Here is a 23,701-nt window from a genome sequence, read left to right on the forward strand (position 1 = left end):
TAATGCAAGATCAAGGCCTATGAGGGCTGCATGCTGAGACCCCATCTCAAACAGAAGAAATATGACTGTGACTAACCATGTTAATTTAGCCTTAGGAAGGAATTCCAAAGTGGCACAATGAACAATTTCCTTTTAAGTTAGGAGTGATGGTGCACACAGATGACTGACCACAGAACTCTGATACTCAGCAATCACGTAAGAGTATCAGGAGTTGAAGGTTGGATGATGGCTTTATTTCAACCAAATCATACCAAAAAGCATTCCTTTATATCAAAAGAGGATACACTAATTAACAAGCATAAACACAACCACTTCATATTCTGGCCTCATGTAAAAAATTCTCAGGGCTAAGAAATTATTGTCAGAATGTTGGTTCTAAGACATTGGTAGCATTAAAGTAAATAAACAGGTAAACATTAAATATTTTAAAACAAAATTGGGATTATTTTCTTTTATAATAAATGGGAATTGTCCTAGTCTAATGTAGGAATGAACATTTTTTGTATGTGTGTATGTATGGTGTGCACACCCACACAAAGGCTCTCAAAGCACCTACAGACATTTTAAAGACCTTAAACTTAAGTCATCTGGCTTCTGATCAGAATTTTCAATAATGAACTACAGAAAAATCTTACCAGAAAAACAGGAAGTTGAAATTTATCATTTAAAACTACAGCTTGTACACTGCATGGTCCACAGAGCCGAGCAATAACTTCTTTACCCAAGAAGTTTGCATGGAAAATAAAGAGCAGGACACCAGAGCCTGAAGAAGGGAGAGCAGGAGATTAATGCTATCACAGTGTGTGGGGGTAGGGTCAGCTCTGCTGACAGGAGGCAGTCCCTGGCAGATCCTCCTGCCACTTGTACTGAGAAGGCTCCCACTCACAGCACTTGCACTTGATCCTACAGTTCACACCACAGAACTCAGTAACCCCCAGGGAAGAGACTTCATGTATGACTTTTCTGTCTATACTGAAGGTAGCATTTTGTGTGTGAGTGTTTTGCCTGCATGTATGTATGCGTACCTGCTGCCTGCAGAGACCAGAAAGGGGGTTAAGAACTCCTGAAAATGGAGTTACAGTTGTCTGTCATGTGGGTGCTGGAAGCTGAACCCAGGTCCTCTGCAAGAGTAGCAACCACTTTTAACTGCTGAGCTCACTCTCCAGCCTCAGTTACTCTGTTTTTAAAACAAAATTTACATGATTTGACATCAATGCGTGCTAGTCAGAGGACTACATATGGGAGCTGGTTCTCTCCTTCCATTGTGTGGGCTCCCTGATCAATCCAGGCCTCAGGCTTGGTGGTAAGCATCTCTATGTGTAACATGCACACACTTCAACTCTTATCCCCAGAACTACAAAACAAACAACAACAAAACCATCTTGGGAGCCAGCAAGATGGTTTAGGAGATAGAAATTCATGTGACCATTTGTAATAACTAACCAGTCTAGTTGTTACAGTTCTTAAGAATCGAAAGCCTCTCCAGAGGTATATAAAAATTCTACATTGCCTACATATCATTAAAGAGTTTTTTGTTTTGTTTTGTTTTGGTGGTGCTTGGAATTGAACTAAGGAACTTGTGGAAGCTAAGAAAGACAAATGTTCTACCACTGAGCTATACCCTACCTCCTTTGAATATGCTTAGAAAGCATGGAGTGACAGAGAATGGCCAGGCTGAGACTTTGAGCCTGCTGCTGGGGTTTGTCTGAAATGCCATTCTATGCCTATTAGGGCCTCACATTTCAGGATGACAAAATAAAAAGATGTTAGAAGAATGGTAGAGTTTCTTCATGCAAGTAAGGAAAAGCAAAACAAAATAATTACGTATGGTTGGTCCAGTTATATATCTATCTAATAATTCATGGTAAAATCAAGCCAAATGCCCCCTTCCTGCAATGCATACGGCCTATAATATTCAAAACAATCATGAGTCAGTCATAATATTATGTGCTCTAAGGCCAGTACTTAAGAGACTGAGGAACGAGTTGGGAGTTAAACTGTTGGGAGTTTAAGAAAAGCCTAAGTCTAAGAACATAAAACTAAACCAAATTCATTAGTCAGCAAGGCAGCAATTGGCTATAAATAATGTTGTATTTCCTTAAAAAAAAAAAAAAATTTTTTTTTTGAGACACAGGATTTCAAGTAGCCCAGGATATCTTCAAATTCACTACTATCCAAAAAGATAACCTTGAAATTCTGATTCTCTTGCCCCCACCTCCTGAGATATACCACTAGACACAGTTTATGTTAGGCTGGGGACCAAGCTCAGGTTTTCTGCATATTAAGCAAACACTCTGCACTGGAATTGGTCCTCTTGTCTCAGCCTCACAAGTGCTAAGGTTGCATGAGATGGCTCAGTGAGTAAAGGTACCTGCTGCCAAGCCTGACCATGTAAGTTGGACTCCCAGAGAACCCACACCGGAGGAGAGAACTGATTCCCCAAAACTGTTCTCATGTGCACATACACCCTGGCACTAGCACACCCACGCAAATGTAATGAAAAAACAAAAAATGTTTAACATGGTGTTTGTGTGTGTGTCAGAACAATGGCTCTCCAGTTAAAGGGCACATACTGACCAACCCTGACCACAAGGTCCACCCTGGGCTCCACATGGTGAAGGAGAAAACTGACTCCTGCAATGTTATCCTCTGACCTCTACCCATGTACCATGCATGAATGCACACATGGGCACACAAATGTGTAATCTGAAAGTGTTCTAAGTGCTAGGATGATAGGTGTGGATAACCACACCTGGATTATGAATACACATTAAAAAATTTTTGTCTCTATATTTGCATTTATTATATGTACAAATAAATATCTGTTTTAGTTCCTAGAAATCTCCAAATGCATTACCAGTAGCAGTAATCTACTTATAAATACCACATTATGATGTAGGTTACAGCAATGCTTTTAAAAAACATTTAAAAAGAAAACTTTTTATTCTATGTGATACACAGTGTGTGGAGGGCAGAGGACAACTTTTGGGAGCTAGTTCTCTTTCTACCACGTGGGGTTCAGGGATCAAACTAGGTCATCAGGCTTGGTGGCAGATGTGGTGGTAATCTAATTGTACTGAAATATTATTTTGATTGTATGTTAATAAATAAAGTTGTCTGGGGGTCAGAGCTATTAGAGCCATAGCAAGAGTGTGGCGGTGGTGGCACACGCCTTTAATCCCATAAGATCTCTGTGTGTTCAGGGTCAGAGCTATTAGAGCCATAGCAAGAGTGTGGCGGTGGTGGCACACGCCTTTAATCCCATAAGATCTCTGTGTGTTCAGGGATACAGTCAGCATTGGAGACATATACCTTTAAGACCTAGGGGGCTGTACATTCAGACAGTGACGAGGCAGTCATGTGTTTGGGTTTACAACCAATGAGAAGGCAGAACAACATACTTTAAAAAAACTAACCGACAGGAAGTAGGTCTCTTTTCGCGAAGCTGGGACAGCAGAAGGAAGGGTGAGATTTAGCTCTGAGCTCTGACCTCTCGACTTTCTCTTTTACATTGTTTCTGTGTTTCTTATTTAATAAGACGGTTGGTTACATCAACATCTGGCGCCCAACGTGACAAGAATCCATTAAAAACTGCTTGGCTTGGCGGCAGGTCCGCTTTCCCGCAAGGGCGGCAGGCGGCCCGCGGCGGCGGCGGTGGCACGCGGCGGCCGGCGGCGATCGGCTTCTTAGTCCGAGCCTGGGTCTAGTTCTGCTTGACCTCAGGCTGGACTATCGGTGAGCTGCTTGCTTAAATCCTGCTTGCTTAAAGCCGGTGCTACAAACAACTCAGAGTTGCCCTGCCGAACAGAGCCTTGCCTGTAAAGCCAACGCACGTGGTCGGAGCTTAAGGAAGCCAGACCCAAGCCTTGATTCGGCACAAGAGGGAACACGTGGCTGCATTTAAACTTTAGCCAGCTACGCTTTCTTGCTCTCTCTCTCTCTCTCTCTCTCTCTCTCTCTCTCTCTCCCCCTCTCTCTCTCTCTTTCTCTTTGGATTTACACCTGGGACACTAGGTGGCTGTTTTGAAAATCCCCTCGGATTTCTACTGTTCTACGCAGATTTGGTAAGTCATAATATATCAGATATTTTAAAGGAAACTATCTAAAAGAGAATTTTTTTCCACGTTTAAAAAAGATATGGGTTTTATGTGTACATTGGAAGAAAATTGGTTTTTGTTCGAAATTTTAGGCAGTCTGGCAATGGAACAACTATATAATATTAGTATTGGTGGAATTATGCACCTTATCACTATAATAATCCACATTTTAATATTTAAAAAGATAGTCAATTTAAGTGCCAGGATAACAGCTTTAGAAGAACTTGCTAAACCTGTAAAAATTCAGACAGAAGAAATTAACAGTGAAGTTGTTTCAAGTCGGGATCATAAGTTTGCAGAAAGAAAGCCTGTTTTCACACAGTCACCCTTAATTTATCCTGTAACCGTACAGCAGATGCCTGATCAAATGGCTACACAAAATAATTGGGCTCCAATTGAAATGTTGGATTTAAAAAGGTTTAAGGAGGCAATAGTATCTTATGGCATGCATTCCCCATATGTAAAGCAAATGTTAAACTCTTGGTCAACATATAATAGGATAGTACCACAGGACTGGCGGGACCTGGCACAAGGTGTTCTGGAACCCAGCCAGAGACTTCAATTTCTGACTTGGTTTAAGGAGGAGGCTAAAAACATAGAAAAACAATGGAGGGATAAAGGAATACAAGTTTGCCAGGATCAGCTTATGGGCGAAGGCCAATATGCTTCAGCACAAACACAATGTTTATATGATGTCCAAACCCTAATTTTATGTCGAACGGCAGCCTTGAATGCATGGGACAAAGTTGAGGAACCAGGAAAAAAATCTGAGTCATTTACAAAGGTGAAGCAAGGCCCAAAAGAGTCTTTTACAGATTTTTTACAAAGACTGGCTTCAGCAGTAAAGAGAATGGTCTCAGATTCAGAAGCTGGTAAGGCAATAATTGAAGCTTTGGCATTTGAGAATGCGAATGCAGCATGCAAAACAATAATCAGGCCATTAAGGGCAAGATCTGCACCTATGGAAGATTGGATTAGAGAAACAATTAATGTTGAAGCTGATGAGCATGATGATACATGGGTAGGAGAAGTAATTTCAAAAGGTTTGAGGAGTGTTAGATGTTTTGGATGTGGGAAGCAAGGACATTTGAAAAGGGACTGTAGACAGGTCATTCCCAGAAACAATGTTTCTTCAAGGAACAATGGCAACAGAAGGCCCCTTCCTTCTGGAGTATGCAGAAGGTGTGGTAAGGGAAAACACTGGACCAACGAATGTAGATCAACAAAGGACAGACAGGGTAATCCTTTGCCTCAGTCTTCGGGAAACTCCCAGAGGGGCCTCAGGCAGGCCCCCAGTGCAAATCCAGTTCAAACCTTTCCTGCAGCCATAGAGGAAATACCTGCTCTGGAGAGCGATTAAATAGCCAAATGCCTATTGGAATAAATCATGCTGGTCAGGAAGATGAAACAGAGAGAATAGAAAATTCAGGAGAAAACATAAAGAAAATTTTTTGGCAAACTTCTATTAATGAACAAAGACCAAAATTAACAATAAAAATAAATGGTGTTTTGTTGTCTGGTCTGGTAGACACAGGTGCGGACGTTACCATAATTGCACCAGAATTTTGGCATCCAACTTGGCCTCTTCAGGAGGTAAACGTTCAACTGTTAGGAATTGGGACATTATCTCAGGTGAAACAGAGTGCAAGATGGCTCGAATGTATAGGTCCAGAAGGACAGAGAGGAAAATTAAAACCATATGTGGCCAACATAACTATGAACCTGTGGGGTCGAGACTTGTTGCAACAATGGAATACTCAGATTAACATCCCTCCAATCTCAGAAACAAATCATAAACTAGCACATGTTACTGAGAGAAATATTAGAAGATATTGTTCTAATGAGTGGTCACCAGCCATCCATATTATACAAGAACAGGGCACAATAACTGATGATCTTCCAAAGACACCAACAGCTCTACCTTTAAAATGGTTAACAGACAAGCCTGTATGGGTCCAACAATGGCCTTTAACAACAGAGAAACTCCAGGCTTTAGAAGAGCTGGTAGAAGAACAGTTAAATGCTCAGCATATTGAAGAATCAACCAGCCCTTGGAATTCTCCTGTATTTGTTATTAAAAAGAAATCTGGTAAATGGAGAATGGTAACAGACCTTAGAGCAATTAACAAAGTAATTCAGCCAATGGGCTCTCTACAATCTGGGATGCCTTTGCCTACTCTGTTACCAAAAGGATGGCCTCTCATAGTTATTGATTTAAAAGACTGTTTCTTTTCAATACCCTTACAAGAAAAAGACAAAGAAAGATTTGCTTTTACAGTGCCTACTTATAATAATTCTCAACCGGTTAAAAGATTTCAATGGAGGGTCCTCCCACAGGGAATGTTGAATAGCCCAACTCTGTGCCAATATTTTGTGCAACAGCCATTGGAAGTGATACGTAAAAAATTTCCTAAATCTATAATTTATCATTATATGGACGATATTTTACTAGCTGACTCAAATGCAGATACTTTAGAAATAATGTTTGAAGAAGTAAAGAAAATTTTGCCTTGCTGGGGATTACAAATTGCTCCTGAAAAGATACAAAGAGGAGATTCTATTAATTATTTAGGATATAAAATAGAGCTACAAAAAATTAGACCCCAAAAGGTGCAAATTCGGAGAGATAGACTACAGACTCTTAATGACTTTCAAAGATTATTTGGAGACATTTCTCATCTACGAACTATTGTTGGGGTAAAAAATGATGAACTGACTAATTTGTTCAAAACCTTAGAAGGTGACAAGGACTTAAATAGTCCAAGAGAATTATCACCTGAAGCTGAGAAAGAATTAGCCTTGGTAGAAAAGAAAGTGCATGAAGGACACGTGAATCGTATTGATCCAAAGCTGGATTGCATTTTAGTTATCTTACCTTCTAGGCGTTCTCCTACTGGAATATTAATGCAGAGGGAAGATATTATATTGGAATGGATATTTTTACCAAATAAACCAAATAAAAAATTAAAAACTTATGTGGAAAAAATCTCTGACTTGATTTACAAAGGAAAATTGAGACTTCGTCAATTAGCAGGCATAGACCCAGCAGAAATTGTCGTACCATTAACTAAGGAGGACATTGAAAAATTATGGACAGAAAGTGAACCTTGGCAAAGAGCTTGCAGTAATTTTTTGGGAGAAATTAACAGCAAATATCCCAAAAGCAATAGAATTGATCTTATAAAGAGAGCTGAATGGATCTTGCCTCAAATTGTACGGCAAAAACCCATATCTGGAGTTCGTACATTTTATACAGATGCCAACAAAGAAGGAAAGGCTGGTTACAAATCAGAAAATTTAAGTAAAGTGGTTCAAAGTCCGTATAATTCAGTTCAAAAATCAGAATTGTATGCTATTCTGTTGGTATTAATGGATTTTTCAGAACCTCTCAACATAGTAACTGACTCTCAGTATGCTGAAAGAGTGGTGTTACATATTGAGACTGCAGAATTTATCCCTGATGCTTCAGAATTAACTTCACTATTTATTCAATTACAAGATACAATCAGGAAAAGGAATCATCCTTTATATATAACTCACATTCGATCCCATACTGGTCTGCCAGGCCCTCTGGCACAAGGCAATGATGAGATTGATAAATTATTGATAGGAAATGTGCTGGAAGCCTCAGAATTTCATAAAAAACATCACGTCAATAGTAAAGGTTTAAAAAAGGATTTTTCCATAACCTGGCAACAAGCCAAAGAAATAGTAAAGAAATGTCCTACTTGTTCCGTCTACAATCAAATGCCATTACCAGCAGGATGTAACCCAAAGGGTACTCAGAGAAATGAAATCTGGCAGATGGACGTGTTTCACTTTGCAGAATTTGGAAAATTGAAATATGTACACCACACTATCGATACTTATTCAGGATTTCAATGGGCAACTGCTTTGAGTTCTGAAAAAGCTGATTCTGTAATCACTCATTTGCTAGAAGTTATGGCCATCATGGGTATACCTGCACAAATCAAAACTGACAATGCTCCATCATATGTCTCTGTTAAAATGAAACAGTTTTTTGCTTATTACAATATAAAGCATATTACAGGCATACCACATAATCCTACAGGTCAAGCAGTTATAGAAAGATCAAACAGAACTCTAAAGGATATGCTAAATAAACAGAAATGGGTAACAAAAACCCCCAGAAATAGACTACATAATGCTCTTCTAACTTTGAATTTTCTGAATGCCAATGAGAAAGGAACAACAGCTGCAGAGAGACATTGGATAATAGAAAAAACTACAGAATTAAATCAGCCTATATACTTTAAGGATGTGCTGACCTCAGAATGGAAACCAGGGTATGTATTACATTGGGGACGTGGTTTTGCTTTTGTTTCCACAGGAGAAGATAAGCTGTGGGTACCATCAAAATTGATAAAGGTTCGATTTGAACAAGAGAGACCTCTTAATTGAGGAGGTGATAGTTCATCAACCAGCATGAACATCCAATTTAAACTAACTTGTATCAATAAAACATGCCTTTTCATTTAATCAGATAATAACTTGCGAAAAAGGAACATCCCCAAAATTAGTCTTGGGGAAAGGTTTTTGTTTTTGTCTTTTAGGAAAATGAAGGTTAAGGAATCTGAAGAACACTGGACAAATGAGACAACTGAAGAAAAATGACAAATCATCTATCCCAAGAAACAGAATGAAACGGTGTATGGGTATATATTATCTAAAAAATTTTATGTCTTCCTAAATGTTTGTTTCTGCTTTTCTCTAAAGATTTAACACTATTTGTCTTCTAACAGTCCCAGTTCAATTAAAATTTAAAGCTGACTTTGGAGTTGGAGAATGGCTCTCTCCTTCTTTAAACTCAAGCATGTTGTTAAAAGGAAAATGCAAACTCCCTGTATCATGCCAGAATAAGAGCCATCTTCTGCTATGGTACAGGACAAAAGCAAAATTAATTAAGGGACTATTCTATTACTAATCTCAACTCTTTGATTCTATTCTGATTCTTTAAACTTTTCTCAAAGTATAAATTTTATATCAAAATTTATAAGATTAATATATATATATACATTTTAAACTTTGTTAAGATATGAATGGTCACATAGAGTACTAACTAATTCTAGAAAAAAGGCTAGCTGCATATATATGTTTTTGTGTTCGAGTCTCTTATCAGTTTTCTGCAGGAAATCAAGGCCAGGCCTAACATCAACTGAAGTCTCCAGAAAGAAGATGGGGCCCCACAACAACAACAATTCCACGTGGACAATAATAATATCATTAAGCTGACAAACATCATCCATAGATCAGCTTTGAACTACAAGGTGCTCAGAGCAAATTTGAGATGACTAGCTGAGATGATCCAGTCTCAAAGACTACTTGAATAAGGACTTGAGATAAACCCTGAACTTTGGCATTATACACAGACTGGATAATGAAGGATATAGTTACCTCTCCTAGAATTTGACAATTAACCTAAAATCTTTCTTTCAGGATAAAGAAAACTTCGCCCATACCCAGCAGGAAGCAATTTTAAGAATACGACGCCCACATTCCCAAAGAGGTGGTGTGGGGCGGGTTGTTTTTTGGTCTTTTTAATGGGTTTTGGGTCTGGGATAATTTTCAGTATTTAGGGGGGTTGGTTACAAGTTATTGTCAAGGGTTAGGAAAAAGGCTAAGCAAAGGAGATTAGATTTAAGGTTCTTGTTTTAAAAAAAAAAAAAAAAAAAAAAAAGAAAGAAAGAAAAGAAAAAGACAATTACTAATTTTAAATACTTTACATTGGATTGGATTGTTTTATATTGTATACAAATTTGAAACTGATATTGTTAGAAAATGCTATATGTATATTTCTAATTGTATTTATTCCATCCATTTAACAATGTAATGCAAATTTCTGATCCTTGAATGTTATTATTATCAACTATTAGGATATAAAGAAATGAAAGCTAGTAGTTAGACATTATCATAGAACTTGTAGTCATATTAGATATGTTTTAAAAAATTAAGCAGAGATGTTTTAGACAGGTCATCTTCAAACCCTTCAGAGATCTACAGAATATGGCATTTAAAATGTTTTAATAACTTAGAAAATTTTTCTTTTTTGAGACATGTCAGCTCCTGGCAGTACTAATCTACTTCAGAGAAAATATGGGCATTGAAGAAACTGCATATGGAGTCAACTTTCCTTGTGGCAAAAGTTAGCCACTGGACAACAAAGTATCCTCAAATCAACAGGACAAAATGGACAGACAGAACACGAAACAAGGGACTACTGATTCTTGCCAAAACAAGTGTGGTTATGGCTTTATCAAAAGGCATCTTCTGAGGCCAGGACAATACGGCCCCATCCCTGAAATGGCCTTCGCATCCGGAAAAGGTACGGTGCCCTTTTCTTCAAAGCAGCTTAACAGGCAGAGGGCCGATGGATTCTGTTGTACAATGGAACAGCAGCTGAAAGCTCATGCCTCTCAAAAGTAGACTGGCATTTAATAGAGGGATGTGGAGAAGAAGGGGATGCTGAGATGAAGCCATATATACACAGCCAAGAAGAATGGACAGTTGAATTTAAAAACTGTCAACAATTTCCAGAATTTAAAATCCTGAATCATGACAGAACACTAGTGGAATTCAGGTGTTTCTGGTACGTGGACTGCTCTCACCCAATGTGAGGTTGAACTGTTGATCTTGTGTACATCCTACTTCCAAATGAGTCTGTCAGATACACTGAGCCTATAGGCTGAAGATGATGCCCCAACACTGCGGAGAAACCTCAGGTGACTGCCCAGGCAGCTGGCTGTTTCTGTCAACTCACAAAATTTTTTGGAAGTTGCTTGGATGCACTTCCTGTTTTTATTTTTGTTAGCTAATATTATTCCCTTCTTGGGTCTCTGAGGGAGTTGAAGATTAGTTAGTTATGGTTGAAGATTAGTTAGTTATAGTTGAAAATTAATTAGGATAGAAAATGCATTAGATACATCTTGGATTTACCAAAATAGGATAGAAAATGGAATTATTTTCTCTGATTTGTCAAATACCTGTTTAGGTATTTATTACTTGTATATATTGTATATAGTTATTGTACTTTTGTATATAGTTTTTCTTTTGTTAGTTATAACCTTTTGCTTTTTTTCTTTTTATTAAAATAGAAAAGGGGAAATGTGGTGGTAATCTAATTGTACTGAAATATTATTTTGATTGTATGTTAATAAATAAAGTTGTCTGGGGGTCAGAGCTATTAGAGCCATAGCAAGAGTGTGGCGGTGGTGGCACACGCCTTTAATCCCATAAGATCTCTGTGTGTTCAGGGTCAGAGCTATTAGAGCCATAGCAAGAGTGTGGCGGTGGTGGCACACGCCTTTAATCCCATAAGATCTCTGTGTGTTCAGGGATACAGTCAGCATTGGAGACATATACCTTTAAGACCTAGGGGGCTGTACATTCAGACAGTGACGAGGCAGTCATGTGTTTGGGTTTACAACCAATGAGAAGGCAGAACAACATACTTTAAAAAAACTAACCGGCAGGAAGTAGGTCTCTTTTCGCGAAGCTGGGACAGCAGAAGGAAGGGTGAGATTTAGCTCTGAGCTCTGACCTCTCGACTTTCTCTTTTACATTGTTTCTGTGTTTCTTATTTAATAAGACGGTTGGTTACATCAACAGGCAGAAGCCTTACCTACTCAATTACCTCACCGGTCCTAAGTAGACATCTTTAAATTGAGGAAAAAGATGTTTAACACAATAGCCAGGGCCCTATTTTCCACTTAAAGGGAGAGATGATGTTATCTGCCCTCCTTGAATGTGCCATGGTACGAATGGGAAGACAAGAGGACAGCCCTCAGGAGAAGGTCTCTTCTACCACGTGGGTTCTGGTAACTGAACTCAGGTCAGCCCTTCTGCTTTTATTTATTCTTTCACAACTTCATCTATTCATCTAATATACCCCATCATATTCCATCATTACGCTCTTATTCCCTTCCCCCACACCCACCAAACCACTTCTGCCCCATAGGTCCCTCTCCTAGTTTTGTTTTTGTTTGTTTGGTTTTTCAAGACAGGGTTTCTTTATGTAAAACCCCTGGCTGTCCTGGAACTTGTAGATCAGGCTGGTCTCGAACTCACAGAGATCCGCCTGCCTCTGCGTGCTGGGATTAAAGGTATGAGCCACTATTGCCAGACTACTTTTGTTTTTGATGGCCCACTACATTTAATTAAGGTTGCTGCATGAGCACAGCTAGGCTGCTCACTTGGGCAAGGGCAGCTTCCTGGCAGCTCCACTACTGAGTAGAGTGATGACCCCCCAGGCATCAGAACTGCTTATAGCTGTCATTCATTCTAATGGGAGGGGGACAGCCTCAGAAGGCCGAGACAGGAGTACTGGAACAATACTATTAAAAACAAACAAGCACAACCCAAGCCAGGCATGGTAGAGCATATTTTTAATCCCAGCACACAGGGAAGCTGAGCCAGGTGGATCTCAAGTTCAAGGCTAGTTTGACTACATAGCAAGTTCCAGGACAGCTGAAGTACATAGTGAGACCCTGTCTCAAAAACAAAACAAAAAAAAACAAAAACTGAAAGAAGAAACCAAACAAGGGGGATCCCAGTAGATACAATAAAATTTAGGAGTAAAAAAAAAAGGTAAAACTTAGTCAACAACTCTAATTATCAAGAACCAACTCCTAACATTTTCAAGGACTCACAGTGGTAGGTAAAGTGGGATGGGGAGGCCTCCGGCCAGAGCAGCTCTGCCAGCCATCACACAGTGGTTTCTGCTACAGAGTTCCTTCAAAGTAAAGGTCTTCCTGAGGATAAACTCATCTTACAGACTAGAGCTTCACACACGCATGGCTGAAGGAGAGCATATACTTACCTTCTGGTATGTTCTGAGGGGGCTTGTAATTGAAATCTGTTGAGAAGTCTGGTCCTTCGCAGAGCCGATGACAGGCTATTGGGAAAACAGGTTCCAAAAGAACAAGGCGAGATTCAAAATAATCCCTTATTGTTTCTTCTGCAACTCTTGAAAGTCTAGTGAGAGAAAACAACAGACTGTTAATATAATAGTTGGGTATGGTGAATCACACCTCAGAATTCAGTATGCTGATAGACACTGAGTTTGAGGCCAGCCTGGGCTAGAGAGACCCTATTTTTTTAATGTAAATGTCCTGAATTACACTGTACCACATAAATATCAACAAATTAAAAAAACTTCAGCTACCCTAATTTGGTCATTACACATTGTGTACTGTATCAATATAATGCTGTATCCTACTGTACAATTAAAGTTTAAAATATATACATTAGGGGTTGGGGATGTAGCTCAGTTGGTAGGGTTCTTGCTTAGCATGCATGAAACCCAGAGTTTGATCACTAGCCCCACATAATCAGGTGTGATGGCATGCATCTATAATCCTGGTACTTAGGAGGAAGGTCAGAAGGTCAAAGCCAGCCTCAGCTACAGTGAGTGTGAGGCTAGACTGGAATACATGAGACCCTGCCTTCTCTTCCCCTCCTGTAAAAGAAAACCACAAAAAGATGTATTTATGCTCATAAAGCCTTCCCACTAATTTTGCTTTTTAACTTTTATTTTTTCCCCCGAGACAGGGTTTCTCTGTGTAGCCTTGGCTGCCCTGGAACTCACTCTGTAGACCAGGCTGGCCTTGAACTCGGAGATCTGCCTTCCTCTGCCTCCTGAGTGCTGTGATTAAAGACGTATGCTGCTGCCACCACTCAGCTCTACTGTATAACTTTTTGATTTTATTTTTTGCAGTACCTAGGCCCTTGCACATGGCTAAGACAAGTGCTCTACCACTAAGCTATATCCCTAGCCCTGACTTGCGCTTTTAGAAACTGCTTTTTTTTCTGATTCTGTGTTGTGTGTAGGCCAGAGGACAGCACTGTGTGTCGTCTTATCTTCATCACTCTCTGCCCTATTCCTTTGAATATACCAGTTAGGCTGGTAGCCAGACACCCCTGGCAACCTCCTGTCTCCACTGTTGCAGTGCTGTGCTAACAGGTGTGAACAAGACCATGGCCACCCACCTTGTTCACGTGGGTGCATATCGAGCACTCTTTCCACTGTGCTCCCTACCTCTCTGGCCTGTCTTTGCTTTTTATGTAGAGATAGGATTTTACTACGTTGCTCAGACTGGTCTTGACCTCTTTCTGTAGCCCAAGTAGAGCTTGGGCTTGGAATCCTTATGCTTTAGCTGCCTAAGTAGCTGGGATTATACCTGAACCACACAACCCAGCACTACCTTTGTGAAAAGGAACTACAACTGTGACGTCAGTTGACCTCCCTCTCATGAGGTGGCCTTTAAATTTCCTTTTCATCCATCTCCTCTTGTTGGAACAGTAGTTGCAAAAGGGCAACTTTTACTCAGTCTTCTCCATAATACTGGCTGCCTTTGAAACAGTGTCACAAAATTCACGTAGCATTTGGCTAATGCATGAATGAATAATTAGAAATGAGAGCCTCTTAGTCCTGAGGAAAGAAGGCTGGGCACCCTACTGCCAGGCGCTCTGCAGTTACCCATGTGTTCAAAGAATAAAAAAAAGGGATGAACTGGCTTCCAGAAATTCTTTATGGGAATGCCCAGGACAGGCTGTCAAATAGACACACCAGGCAAGATGTAACTCAGTCCCTTGCCTAGAATTTACTTTACTTTCTGTTTAGAATACATGGTGTCTGGTTTTCAAGCTCAGAAGGCCAGGGACTGCTACTTCCAGATTGTCTCGCCAGGGACCTGGGGGAATAATAAGGACCCCATCTTCTCTAGCAGCGTTTTTGGCAGGTGTTGTCAAAGAATTTTGTTTATGTGGTACTGGGGATGGAACCAGAGGCTTTAGCACATGCTAGGCAAAAGCTCCACCACAGAACCACATCCCAGTTCATCAAAAGAATTCTTCAGTGAGAAAGATAAACTTCTAATATGGTTCAAAATGCACTTGAAAAATAATGCACTTGAATAGAGAGCCGTTGAGGAAGACACAGATGTCAACCTCTGGTCTCCACGTGCATGCATACACACATACACACACAATGTTAGCCAAATTAAGAGTGGATGTAACTCTTTTGAGAAAGAGTCTTTACAGTCTAGGCCAGCCATGAACTAGCTATGTAGCCAAGGAGCCAAGCCTCCTAAACGCTATTATAGCACATGCCACCATGTTTGGTTTTAAGAAGTCCTGAGGATTAAACCCAGGGCTTTGCACACATTAGGTAAGCACTTTACTAAGCTACATCTCTAGTCCTAGATTTAACATTTTAAGGAGATGTTCCCAGGGTTTTCTAAGATTTTAGCAGGCTGTACGAATATGCTAAATGCATGTTCTACTGAGGAGAGCAACCCAACAGGATAATCTTTTTTGAACATTTTTCCTACACAAACTATTCCAAATATGATGGCTTAAATAAACAGCCATTCTCTCACTCTGACTTCACCATGGCACATTCACCTGACACTTACGTTTCCAAATGGCTCTTCAGCAGTTCGTACACAAGCACATTGTTACACTGTTTTGCAAAGTACAATGCACTATTTTGGTGCTTTGACAAAATATTGCAGTCAGCTCCACATTCAATCACAAGGCGCACAATGTCCGAATTTCCTCTTTTACATGCCTAGGTCAGAAAAGAGGAGTGGCAATCTCTTCATTGTAAATCGTAATAACTTCAGTTGGTGTGGGTAGTTTCTCCACATAGGTCTGGCAGCTCTTTTTCATAATACAGAGAAGGGAAGACACCCAGTGCCAGGTCTTACCCAACATTAGCAACAGGGCAGCACTCAAGAAGTATATATACTAGAGGCTTCGGAGAGGAGTAGTAGCCTCCAGGATAAATGCCCATGTTTTACCTTTCAATGGTGCCCTCTCATAGAGGGACACTCAGCTCCTGCTTGGCCTCTGGCTGCCAGAGTTCCCTAACTCAGCAAAATCAGCTATTACCTGTCACCATGTTCTGCAAACACAAGCCCCTAAAATGCTGGAGAACCAGCATTGAAAGGGCTGTCTTTTCCTGAATCTACCCTCCTTCCCGAACTAACCTACCCCTTAATCTTGGTATTTCTTTCTCAGTTTCCCAAGTGCCCTCAGGAGTACTCACAATCCTGTATGGTCTTGTAGAAAATACTGCACTTTCCTTCCTGTGCTCTTTCTTCTACTGAGGTGAAACTGTCTGCTGTCTAGTAGTTTCTCAGTAAGACAGTGCTCTGAAGTGCTACCTCTGGTCTACATATGTGGTAATAGCAGACACACAAACAAAGACTAAGACTCCTGAATAAAAGGACTATTTAGGGCCTCACAAAGCAATGACCAAGGCCTTAAGGGTCTGACAGGAGGCCCAGGAGAAGGAAAGAACCCTGGTTATCAGAAAGGGTTCAGGACAAGCCTGAGTTGTACTACAATCTACCTCACTGCTCATACCTGACAAATACAGACAAATCCCTGCTTAGATCACAGCTTATGTAAGGCTGTATCTCAGGGAAGAGAGAAGACAGAGTCACTTATGGACACCCGGATCTGCTGAGTCCTAGCAGCACTATGAACCAGAAACCTCAAACTACTGCAGAGGAAGGAATCACTCTGGTCTGAGGCCAGTGAGGTACATGCAACCTACCACTCAAAGAAGGGTACAAGCAGGGAGGCTGGAAGCAGCAGGAAGATTCAACAATCTTCAACTTAAAATGTCTATAAGCCACAATTCCAAAGGAGGTAGATTCGCCAAATACAAAATAATGAGAGTACATCATATTCCTTTCCTATTCCCAGACCTCTAAACCTGTGAAGATGGATGCTGAGCACCCTTTCATGTGACTACAGGATTCCTGGTTGTATAGTCACGGCATCTTTGGAGTACCTTTGGCACAATTATCCAATCCCTGCTATATTCAGCTGAGTATGTATGGACCTCTGATGTCAGTTTCTGAACTGGCATTTGACATACTAATGCTTCTAGGAAAAGCCTACCTCCATCTAGCTTAGCACATAAACTCTTTCTTGGTCTTGGGGAATGAGAATCCACCCGACACCTATCTGTAAATCTCTAATAAATTACACTCTTTGCAGCCCTGGATCTCATCTCTCTGCCTCTTTCCAGTACCTTCTGCTTCTAGCAAAGTGTTCTCACTTAACACCAGCAGCCCCTTCCATCTCTCCTGACTCAATGCCTACCACTTCCACCCCATGACTCTTGCTGGGTCCCTTAGACTGAGCTTATTCTATACATCACTGACCCCACCATACTGCTCTGCTGATCCGCGTCTACTTCACGGGAGCTGCTCAATTCCAGGGACTACCTTGTTCCTATGATGTTCCCAGTCTGCAGCACCAACATCAATACCCAGTGTGAAACTGAAGACTTACCTTCATGAGTGCAGTCTCACCATTGCTTTGCTGGACATTTACAAAAGCTCCAGCTTCCAAAAGAATAGCCACAGTGGTCAAAAAATTCTATTAAAAAACAAGAGACACATTTAATTCCAAGAATTCCTTAAAAGACAGACCTGTCTTCTAGATGTTTTGAAATCAGGAAAAAACTCTATTCCATGCAGGTGACTGGCCACTGTCTCCCTGACTCTTCACTGTAGGGCAACAGGAGCCCACTTGCTGAGCCTGGCCCCTCACTGATGTGTTACCAAGTGCCATGGAGTCTACCCCTGGCTTCCATGTGAGAATTCTACATGTGAGTCTTCTAAATCACCTAAGATTGAAATAAATACTGTCAGGGTAACTAGAGATTGTACTCATTATAAATTACCAATCGGGTAAGTCACATTTTAAATCTGATTAAAAAGTACTGCTAATAGCAAAAATTAATTCAAGTGTCACAGACTCACTGAAACCACAGAGTAAGGCTACGTAACATATGCCCATTATATTTCACTACAAAAACAGGTTCTCAGTGTTCCTTCATGCTGTCACGTCTCAAACCTTTTCAGCGGCATGGATGAGGGCTGTGGTCCCGTTTTTCTGGCGCCCATTCACTTTTGCACCTTTGGTGATAAGGAGTCTCAGCAGGTCATCTTGCCCTCCGGCTGCAGCCAGCATCACCAGCGTCATCCCGCTAGAATCCTGTGCGTTCGTTAATGAGAAACCATGTAGGCTTTAATTAGAAACATTTTAGAAGCAAGTCTCTGCTGTCATGATGTTTCAATGAGAAATCACTGAAGTACTTTGATTTAAGCATCCACTTAGGCTAGTTAGCTACTTAGCCTAATAATTAATCAGAAACTAATAATTGTTAGGATTTTTTTTTACATGTGTTCATAGTGGGAAAGGTGTACAGATGCATGTGTGCAGATGCATATAGAGGCCATTGTTTTCATCAAATGCTTGTTACCTTAATTAAGATTCATTTATATTATTTTAATCATGTAGTATGTCTGTGTATCTCTGTGGGGGGGGGTGTATGTAAGTCCAGAAAACATCAGATCCCCGATCTGTAGTTAAAGGGATTGTGAGCACCACCCAGCAGGTGTGCTGAGGACTGAAGTGCATCTCTCTGCACGTATACTCGTAATCACTGAGCCACCTCTCGAGCCCCTCTCCACTTATTTTTTTTGAAACATCAAATTCAGCACTCACTGATTGTGCTACACTGACTGGCCAGCAAGCCCAAGGGATATACCTATCTCTGCCTCCCAGACAGGCGCTGCTATTGGTGCCAGGAATCCAAACTCAGGTCTTTCATGCTTGGGTGGCAAGTGCTTTTCTGACTGAGCCACATTCCCCGCTCTAGAATTTACAAAATGTATGTATATGACATGTGGGCACAAGGACTGTGCATAGGTAGAGATGAGAGGCCAAACTAGGCACTTGCCTTTCACCTTGTTAAAAGCAATTCTTGTGCACTACTGCACACAGCAGGATTTCTCCTGTCTCTACTTCCTATTTTGCTGGGATACAAGCAAGTGAGCCTGGATTTATGTGGATTCTGGGGATTCAAACTCGGGTCCTCACACTTGATGACAGCCTTTTACACACTAAGCCCATCTCCCTATCTCCTAGAGTTTTAGAAAGATAAATGTTGCTGTCAGGCATGGTGGTACACCTTTAATCCCAACACTCAAGGCAGAGACAAGTAGACTTCTCAGAGTACAGGCCTGTGAGGGATATACAGTGAGATCCTGTTTCAAAAAATAATAAGATAAAATAAATGTTGCCATTAGATTTTACAACCACCCTGTATAAAAAGCAAATATAGTGGCTCATGCACTTGGAAGGTGGAGGCAGAAGGATTTCTGCAAGTTTGTGGTCAATCTGAACTATATACACATTGAATTTTAGGCCAACCTGGGACAAAGGGGGGGAAATTAAGGGGCTGGAGAGATGGCTCTGTGGTTAAGAGCACTTGTTGCTCTTACAGAAGACTCATTTCAATTCTCAGCATCCACATGACAGCTCATAACTAACTGACCCCTCTCTAGCCTCTGCAGGCTCCTCCATGCACATGATACACAGACATACACTTAGGCACACACATACACATTAAAATTAAATAAGGCCTGGAGAAATGGCTCAGTAGGTAGAATTCTGTCTGTTCTTTCTGAGGTCTTGAGTTTAATTCCCAGCATCCACATGGCAGCTAACAACTATCTATAACCAGGAATTCTGATGCCCTCTTTTGTGTACAGGCACACATGCATACAAAACAACCATATACATTTATATATATATAGTCAGGCGGTGGTGGCGCACACCTTTAATCCCAGCACTTGGGAGGCAGAGGCAGGCGGATCTTTGTGGGTTTGAGGCCAGCCTGGTCTACAGAGCGAGATCCAGGAAAGGCACAAAACTACACAGAGAAACCCTGTCTTGAAAAACAAAAACAAAACAAATTACACACACACACACACACACACACACACACACACACCTTTTCAAAAACGAAAATAAAATTCACTGTAATAAATTCTAAAGAAAACTTGATAAATCAAGTTTTCTTGATATAAAATGAATGGCAAATTTTGAAGCAGATGTTGATCAGTTCTCTACCTATAAAATCCTATTTAAAATGACAGGGAAAGAATTTCACTAAGTAAGTGTGGTGACTCACACGCATAACACCAACACTCAGAAAGTAAAAGTAGGAGGATCAGGTGTTGGTCATCCTTGGTTCTACAGCCTGTCTACATGGCCCTGGATCAAAAAAAAAATTCTTTAAGTGACTGAAGGCAACCTATATGTATACTTCCCCACCAATAAATAAAGATTACAAATTTTTAAAAAGATTTTTCTAAAAAACAAAAAACAATGAAAATTTTGTTAATAAAAGATTTTAAAGGTCAAAAACATAATTAAAGCAAAAAAAAAAAAAACCCTATGAGAATATAATCATATGATCTCTAGAGAAAATGAGATACTTGAAAGTCATAAAATAAGCCGGGCGGAGGTGGTGCATGCCTTTAATCCCAGCACTCGGGAGGCAGAGGCAGGCGGATCTCTGTGAGTTTAAGGCCAGCCTGGGCTACAGAGTGAGTTCGAGGACACCTGGGCTGTTGAACAGAGAAACCTTATTCTGAAAACAAAAAAAACAAAAAACTACTTAAACCAGTCATTTTAGAGAGCTGGAATTTCAGGGATTCTAATGTACACTTACAGTCTATAGAATTTTGACCTTTAAAATGTGAACATGTATTTACTTTTCTAATAACTGAACTACCACATTGTGTCAGAACTATTATTTTCCATGCTTTTTGTGAGATTTCCTTCCTAAGAACACAGTACCTCTTGATCTAAGTTGTATTCTTCATTTGAGTTCAGTGCGACCTTCACAGCAATATAATCTCCATTTTTCACAGCATCCCTCAACAAATCTATAATGAAAAGAAAGGTGCATTAAATTTATAAATCTAAATTTGTGGAAGAGACAAATATGCAATCACTTACTACTTGGAATTGTATTTGTTGTGGCAAAGGTCTCATCTTCCCCATCAAGATGCTTTTGAAAATCTTCTAATTTCATCCACTCCAACTGCAGGTCCATACCCAAACTCAAAATCTGTTGCCTGCCATCTGGAATATATAAAGGCATCATTAACATATAATCTTATGGAGTATTAAAAAAAAAAAAAAAAAAAAAAAAAAAAAAGCAAAACAAAAAACCATAAGGCTGATATTAAACTTGTCTCATTTTAAACAAACTTTTATGTATACTGCGTTAGAATGCCCATGTTTAACCCTTACACTATAACACATACTGATCTGCGTACTCAGGGTAGTCTAAAATGTCTACAGTTACTTTAATAAAATGAAAAACAGAGCACAGACTGGTGGCTAACCTCGAACCCCAGCACTTGAGAGGCTCAGGCAATAGGGCTGTCTATGGTAAGCCTCACCTGGGCATCAGTGTGAGACTATCTCAGGAAACAAACACAACTTTGGCAGTGGTGACACATGCCTTTAATCCCAGGGCACGGGAGGCAGAGGCAGGCAGATCTCTTGAGTTTGAGGCCAGCCTAGTCTACAGAGCGAGTTCTAGGACAGCCAGGGCTACACAGAGAAACCCTGTCTCACAAAACAAAAAGAGAAAAAACAGAATATTAAAGAATGAATGCACAATGAATACAAACATTAATGCATGCTTATGACCATACCTGGCTACTTCTTTATGGTGTTACCTACATCGGGAGTCTAGGTTAGAATCTGGATTGATCACACCCTTTGTAAAATTAGTTGGTGACAATCTACTTAAAAATTGTATTTTTGCCTGTTTCTGAGCTTCCACTGTCTTAAATGACAGCTTTGATGACTTGTAACTGTTTTTACACTTCTTGGGGTAAGGGGGAGAGTGGAGGACACATGCCACGGCACAGTGTAGAAGTCACCAGTCTGTGTCCTCCTTCACACTGCAGGCCCTGGAAACCAAACTCAGTTCACCAGGCTTGATGACAAGCACTTTACTTGCTAGGCCATTTTGTTGCCATCTTCTTCTTTTGGGAAAATTATGAAATCTTTGGAACTGGAGAAATGGATCAGCAGGTAAAAGCACTGGCTATTCTTCAGAGAACTGGGGTTCGATTCCCAGCACCCACATCGTAGCTCATAACTTCCTAGAACTCAGCCACACACGATACACAGATATACATGAAGGCAAAACACCCATATATATAAAAATATTAAAAAAAAAACAAAAAACTTTGGAGATAGTAAGATAACTCAGCAGGTAGGGCGGATGCTTGCCAAGCCTGGCCACCTGAATTCTGTCCCCAACCCCATGGTGAAGGAACCACTCCTAGGAGTCCCCTGGCTTGTACACATGTGCGGTGGTACATAACTGTGTTTGCACAGTGTTTCACAAGCTTACATCCCCTACCCCAAGGTCAGAAACCTTAGCTCCATGACCACTCCATCTAATGTGGCCCTATTCTATTAAGGATTTGACTGTCACATAGGAGCTTGTGTGTGTGGATAATCGATTATCCTAAAAGAGTGACTAGGAGCGTGTTTGTTCTCTCAGCCTAAGTCTGGGACATGTGTCACCTTTCCTCTGTCTCACAGCTACGCATGAGCCTGACTGAAGACTCTGTTGTACTAATCAACACAGTCTTCCTAGGGCCGAGTAAAAAAGTTTTGTTTTTAAATAAAAATATGTATGGGTGTTTGTCTTGAACGTATTTCTGTGATGTGCATGTAGTACCCGTGGAGGCCAGAAGAGGGTATAGGATCCTATGAAAATGAAGCTCCTGATGGCTGTCAGCAGCCACATGGGTGCTGGGAATTGAACCTGGTCCTCTGCAGGAGCAGCTATCTCTCCAGCCCAACTGCTACAGTTTATTTACACAGTAGACTTTGATCACTACTGACAGAATTGGATTTGGCTTCTGAGTCTGCCACATAAATCTCAGAGTTGGTATTTGTAAACTCTTTGGAAAATTATTTTGTTTTTGCAGTGTTGAGAGTGAAACCAGGGCCCTGCCCTTTGTCACTGAGCTAGATCTCTAGCCAGTGCTAGGTGTTTGATTCTAACCAGATGCAGGCTATGATCAGCTTGAAGTAAATGATAAATCTGTAAAATGTTTTCATATTAATAAAAATGGCAAAGATTTTAATAGCTTCCTTGAAGTGCTGGAGATCAAACCTAGGTCTTCACATAAGCCAGCTGAGCAGATTTTAGTGACTTCCAATAAATGTTTTACAATTTTCTCCATACAGATCTTGTGTTACTTATCTCTTAAAATATTCTTAGCAATCTTTTAAGTATTAAATATTGCTTGGAAGCTATAGGAAAGGTGGTAAACTTGGGAGGCTGACATAGAATTAGGAATTTGAGGCAAGCCTGGGTTATACAAGACCCTATCTTAAGACAAAAACAATTTTTTCAAAAGTCCATTATGCAAAACTACATCTGGAGATGAAATTTTCTACAACATCTAGTGTATTATATATTCTGAATTATTTTTTAAAAATTTCAATATAGGGGCTGGAGATAGCTCAATGAGCATTTGTTGCTCTTGCAAGGGAACAGGATCAAGTTTCAGTTCCAAGCACCAACATGGTGGCTCACTACTATCCTTAACTCCAGGTCCAGGGGATCCAATACCCTCTTCTGACCTCCTTGGCATCAGACATTCATGTGGTACACATACATACACATACAACACACACACACACACACACACAAAAAAAAAAAAACACTCATA

The 23,701-nt window shown here is 40.4% G+C and overlaps 1 protein-coding gene across 3 annotated transcripts in view; it reads right to left on the minus strand.

Annotated features, from left to right (window-relative positions):
- The window catches only part of Mphosph8 (M-phase phosphoprotein 8), a 39,630-nt gene that overhangs the window by 918 nt on the left and 15,011 nt on the right, over nucleotides 1-23,701 (minus strand). For 2 of the 3 annotated variants that reach the window (XM_028858132.2, XM_028858131.2), the window contains exons 6-12: nucleotides 20,949-21,074; nucleotides 20,787-20,875; nucleotides 17,991-18,131; nucleotides 17,424-17,510; nucleotides 15,530-15,684; nucleotides 12,934-13,088; nucleotides 636-763 (exon numbers count right to left, since the gene is read on the minus strand). In XM_028858132.2, coding sequence (XP_028713965.1) covers nucleotides 636-763; nucleotides 12,934-13,088; nucleotides 15,530-15,684; nucleotides 17,424-17,510; nucleotides 17,991-18,131; nucleotides 20,787-20,875; nucleotides 20,949-21,074 — 881 coding nt within the window. The remainder of the gene's footprint in view (nucleotides 1-635; nucleotides 764-12,933; nucleotides 13,089-15,529; nucleotides 15,685-17,423; nucleotides 17,511-17,990; nucleotides 18,132-20,786; nucleotides 20,876-20,948; nucleotides 21,075-23,701) is intronic. The other variant, XM_037208504.1, reaches the window with a different exon arrangement.

Source organism: Peromyscus leucopus, chromosome 9 (genome assembly GCF_004664715.2).
Source record: "Peromyscus leucopus breed LL Stock chromosome 9, UCI_PerLeu_2.1, whole genome shotgun sequence".
In the NCBI taxonomy this organism is placed as follows: Eukaryota; Metazoa; Chordata; class Mammalia; order Rodentia; family Cricetidae; genus Peromyscus; species Peromyscus leucopus.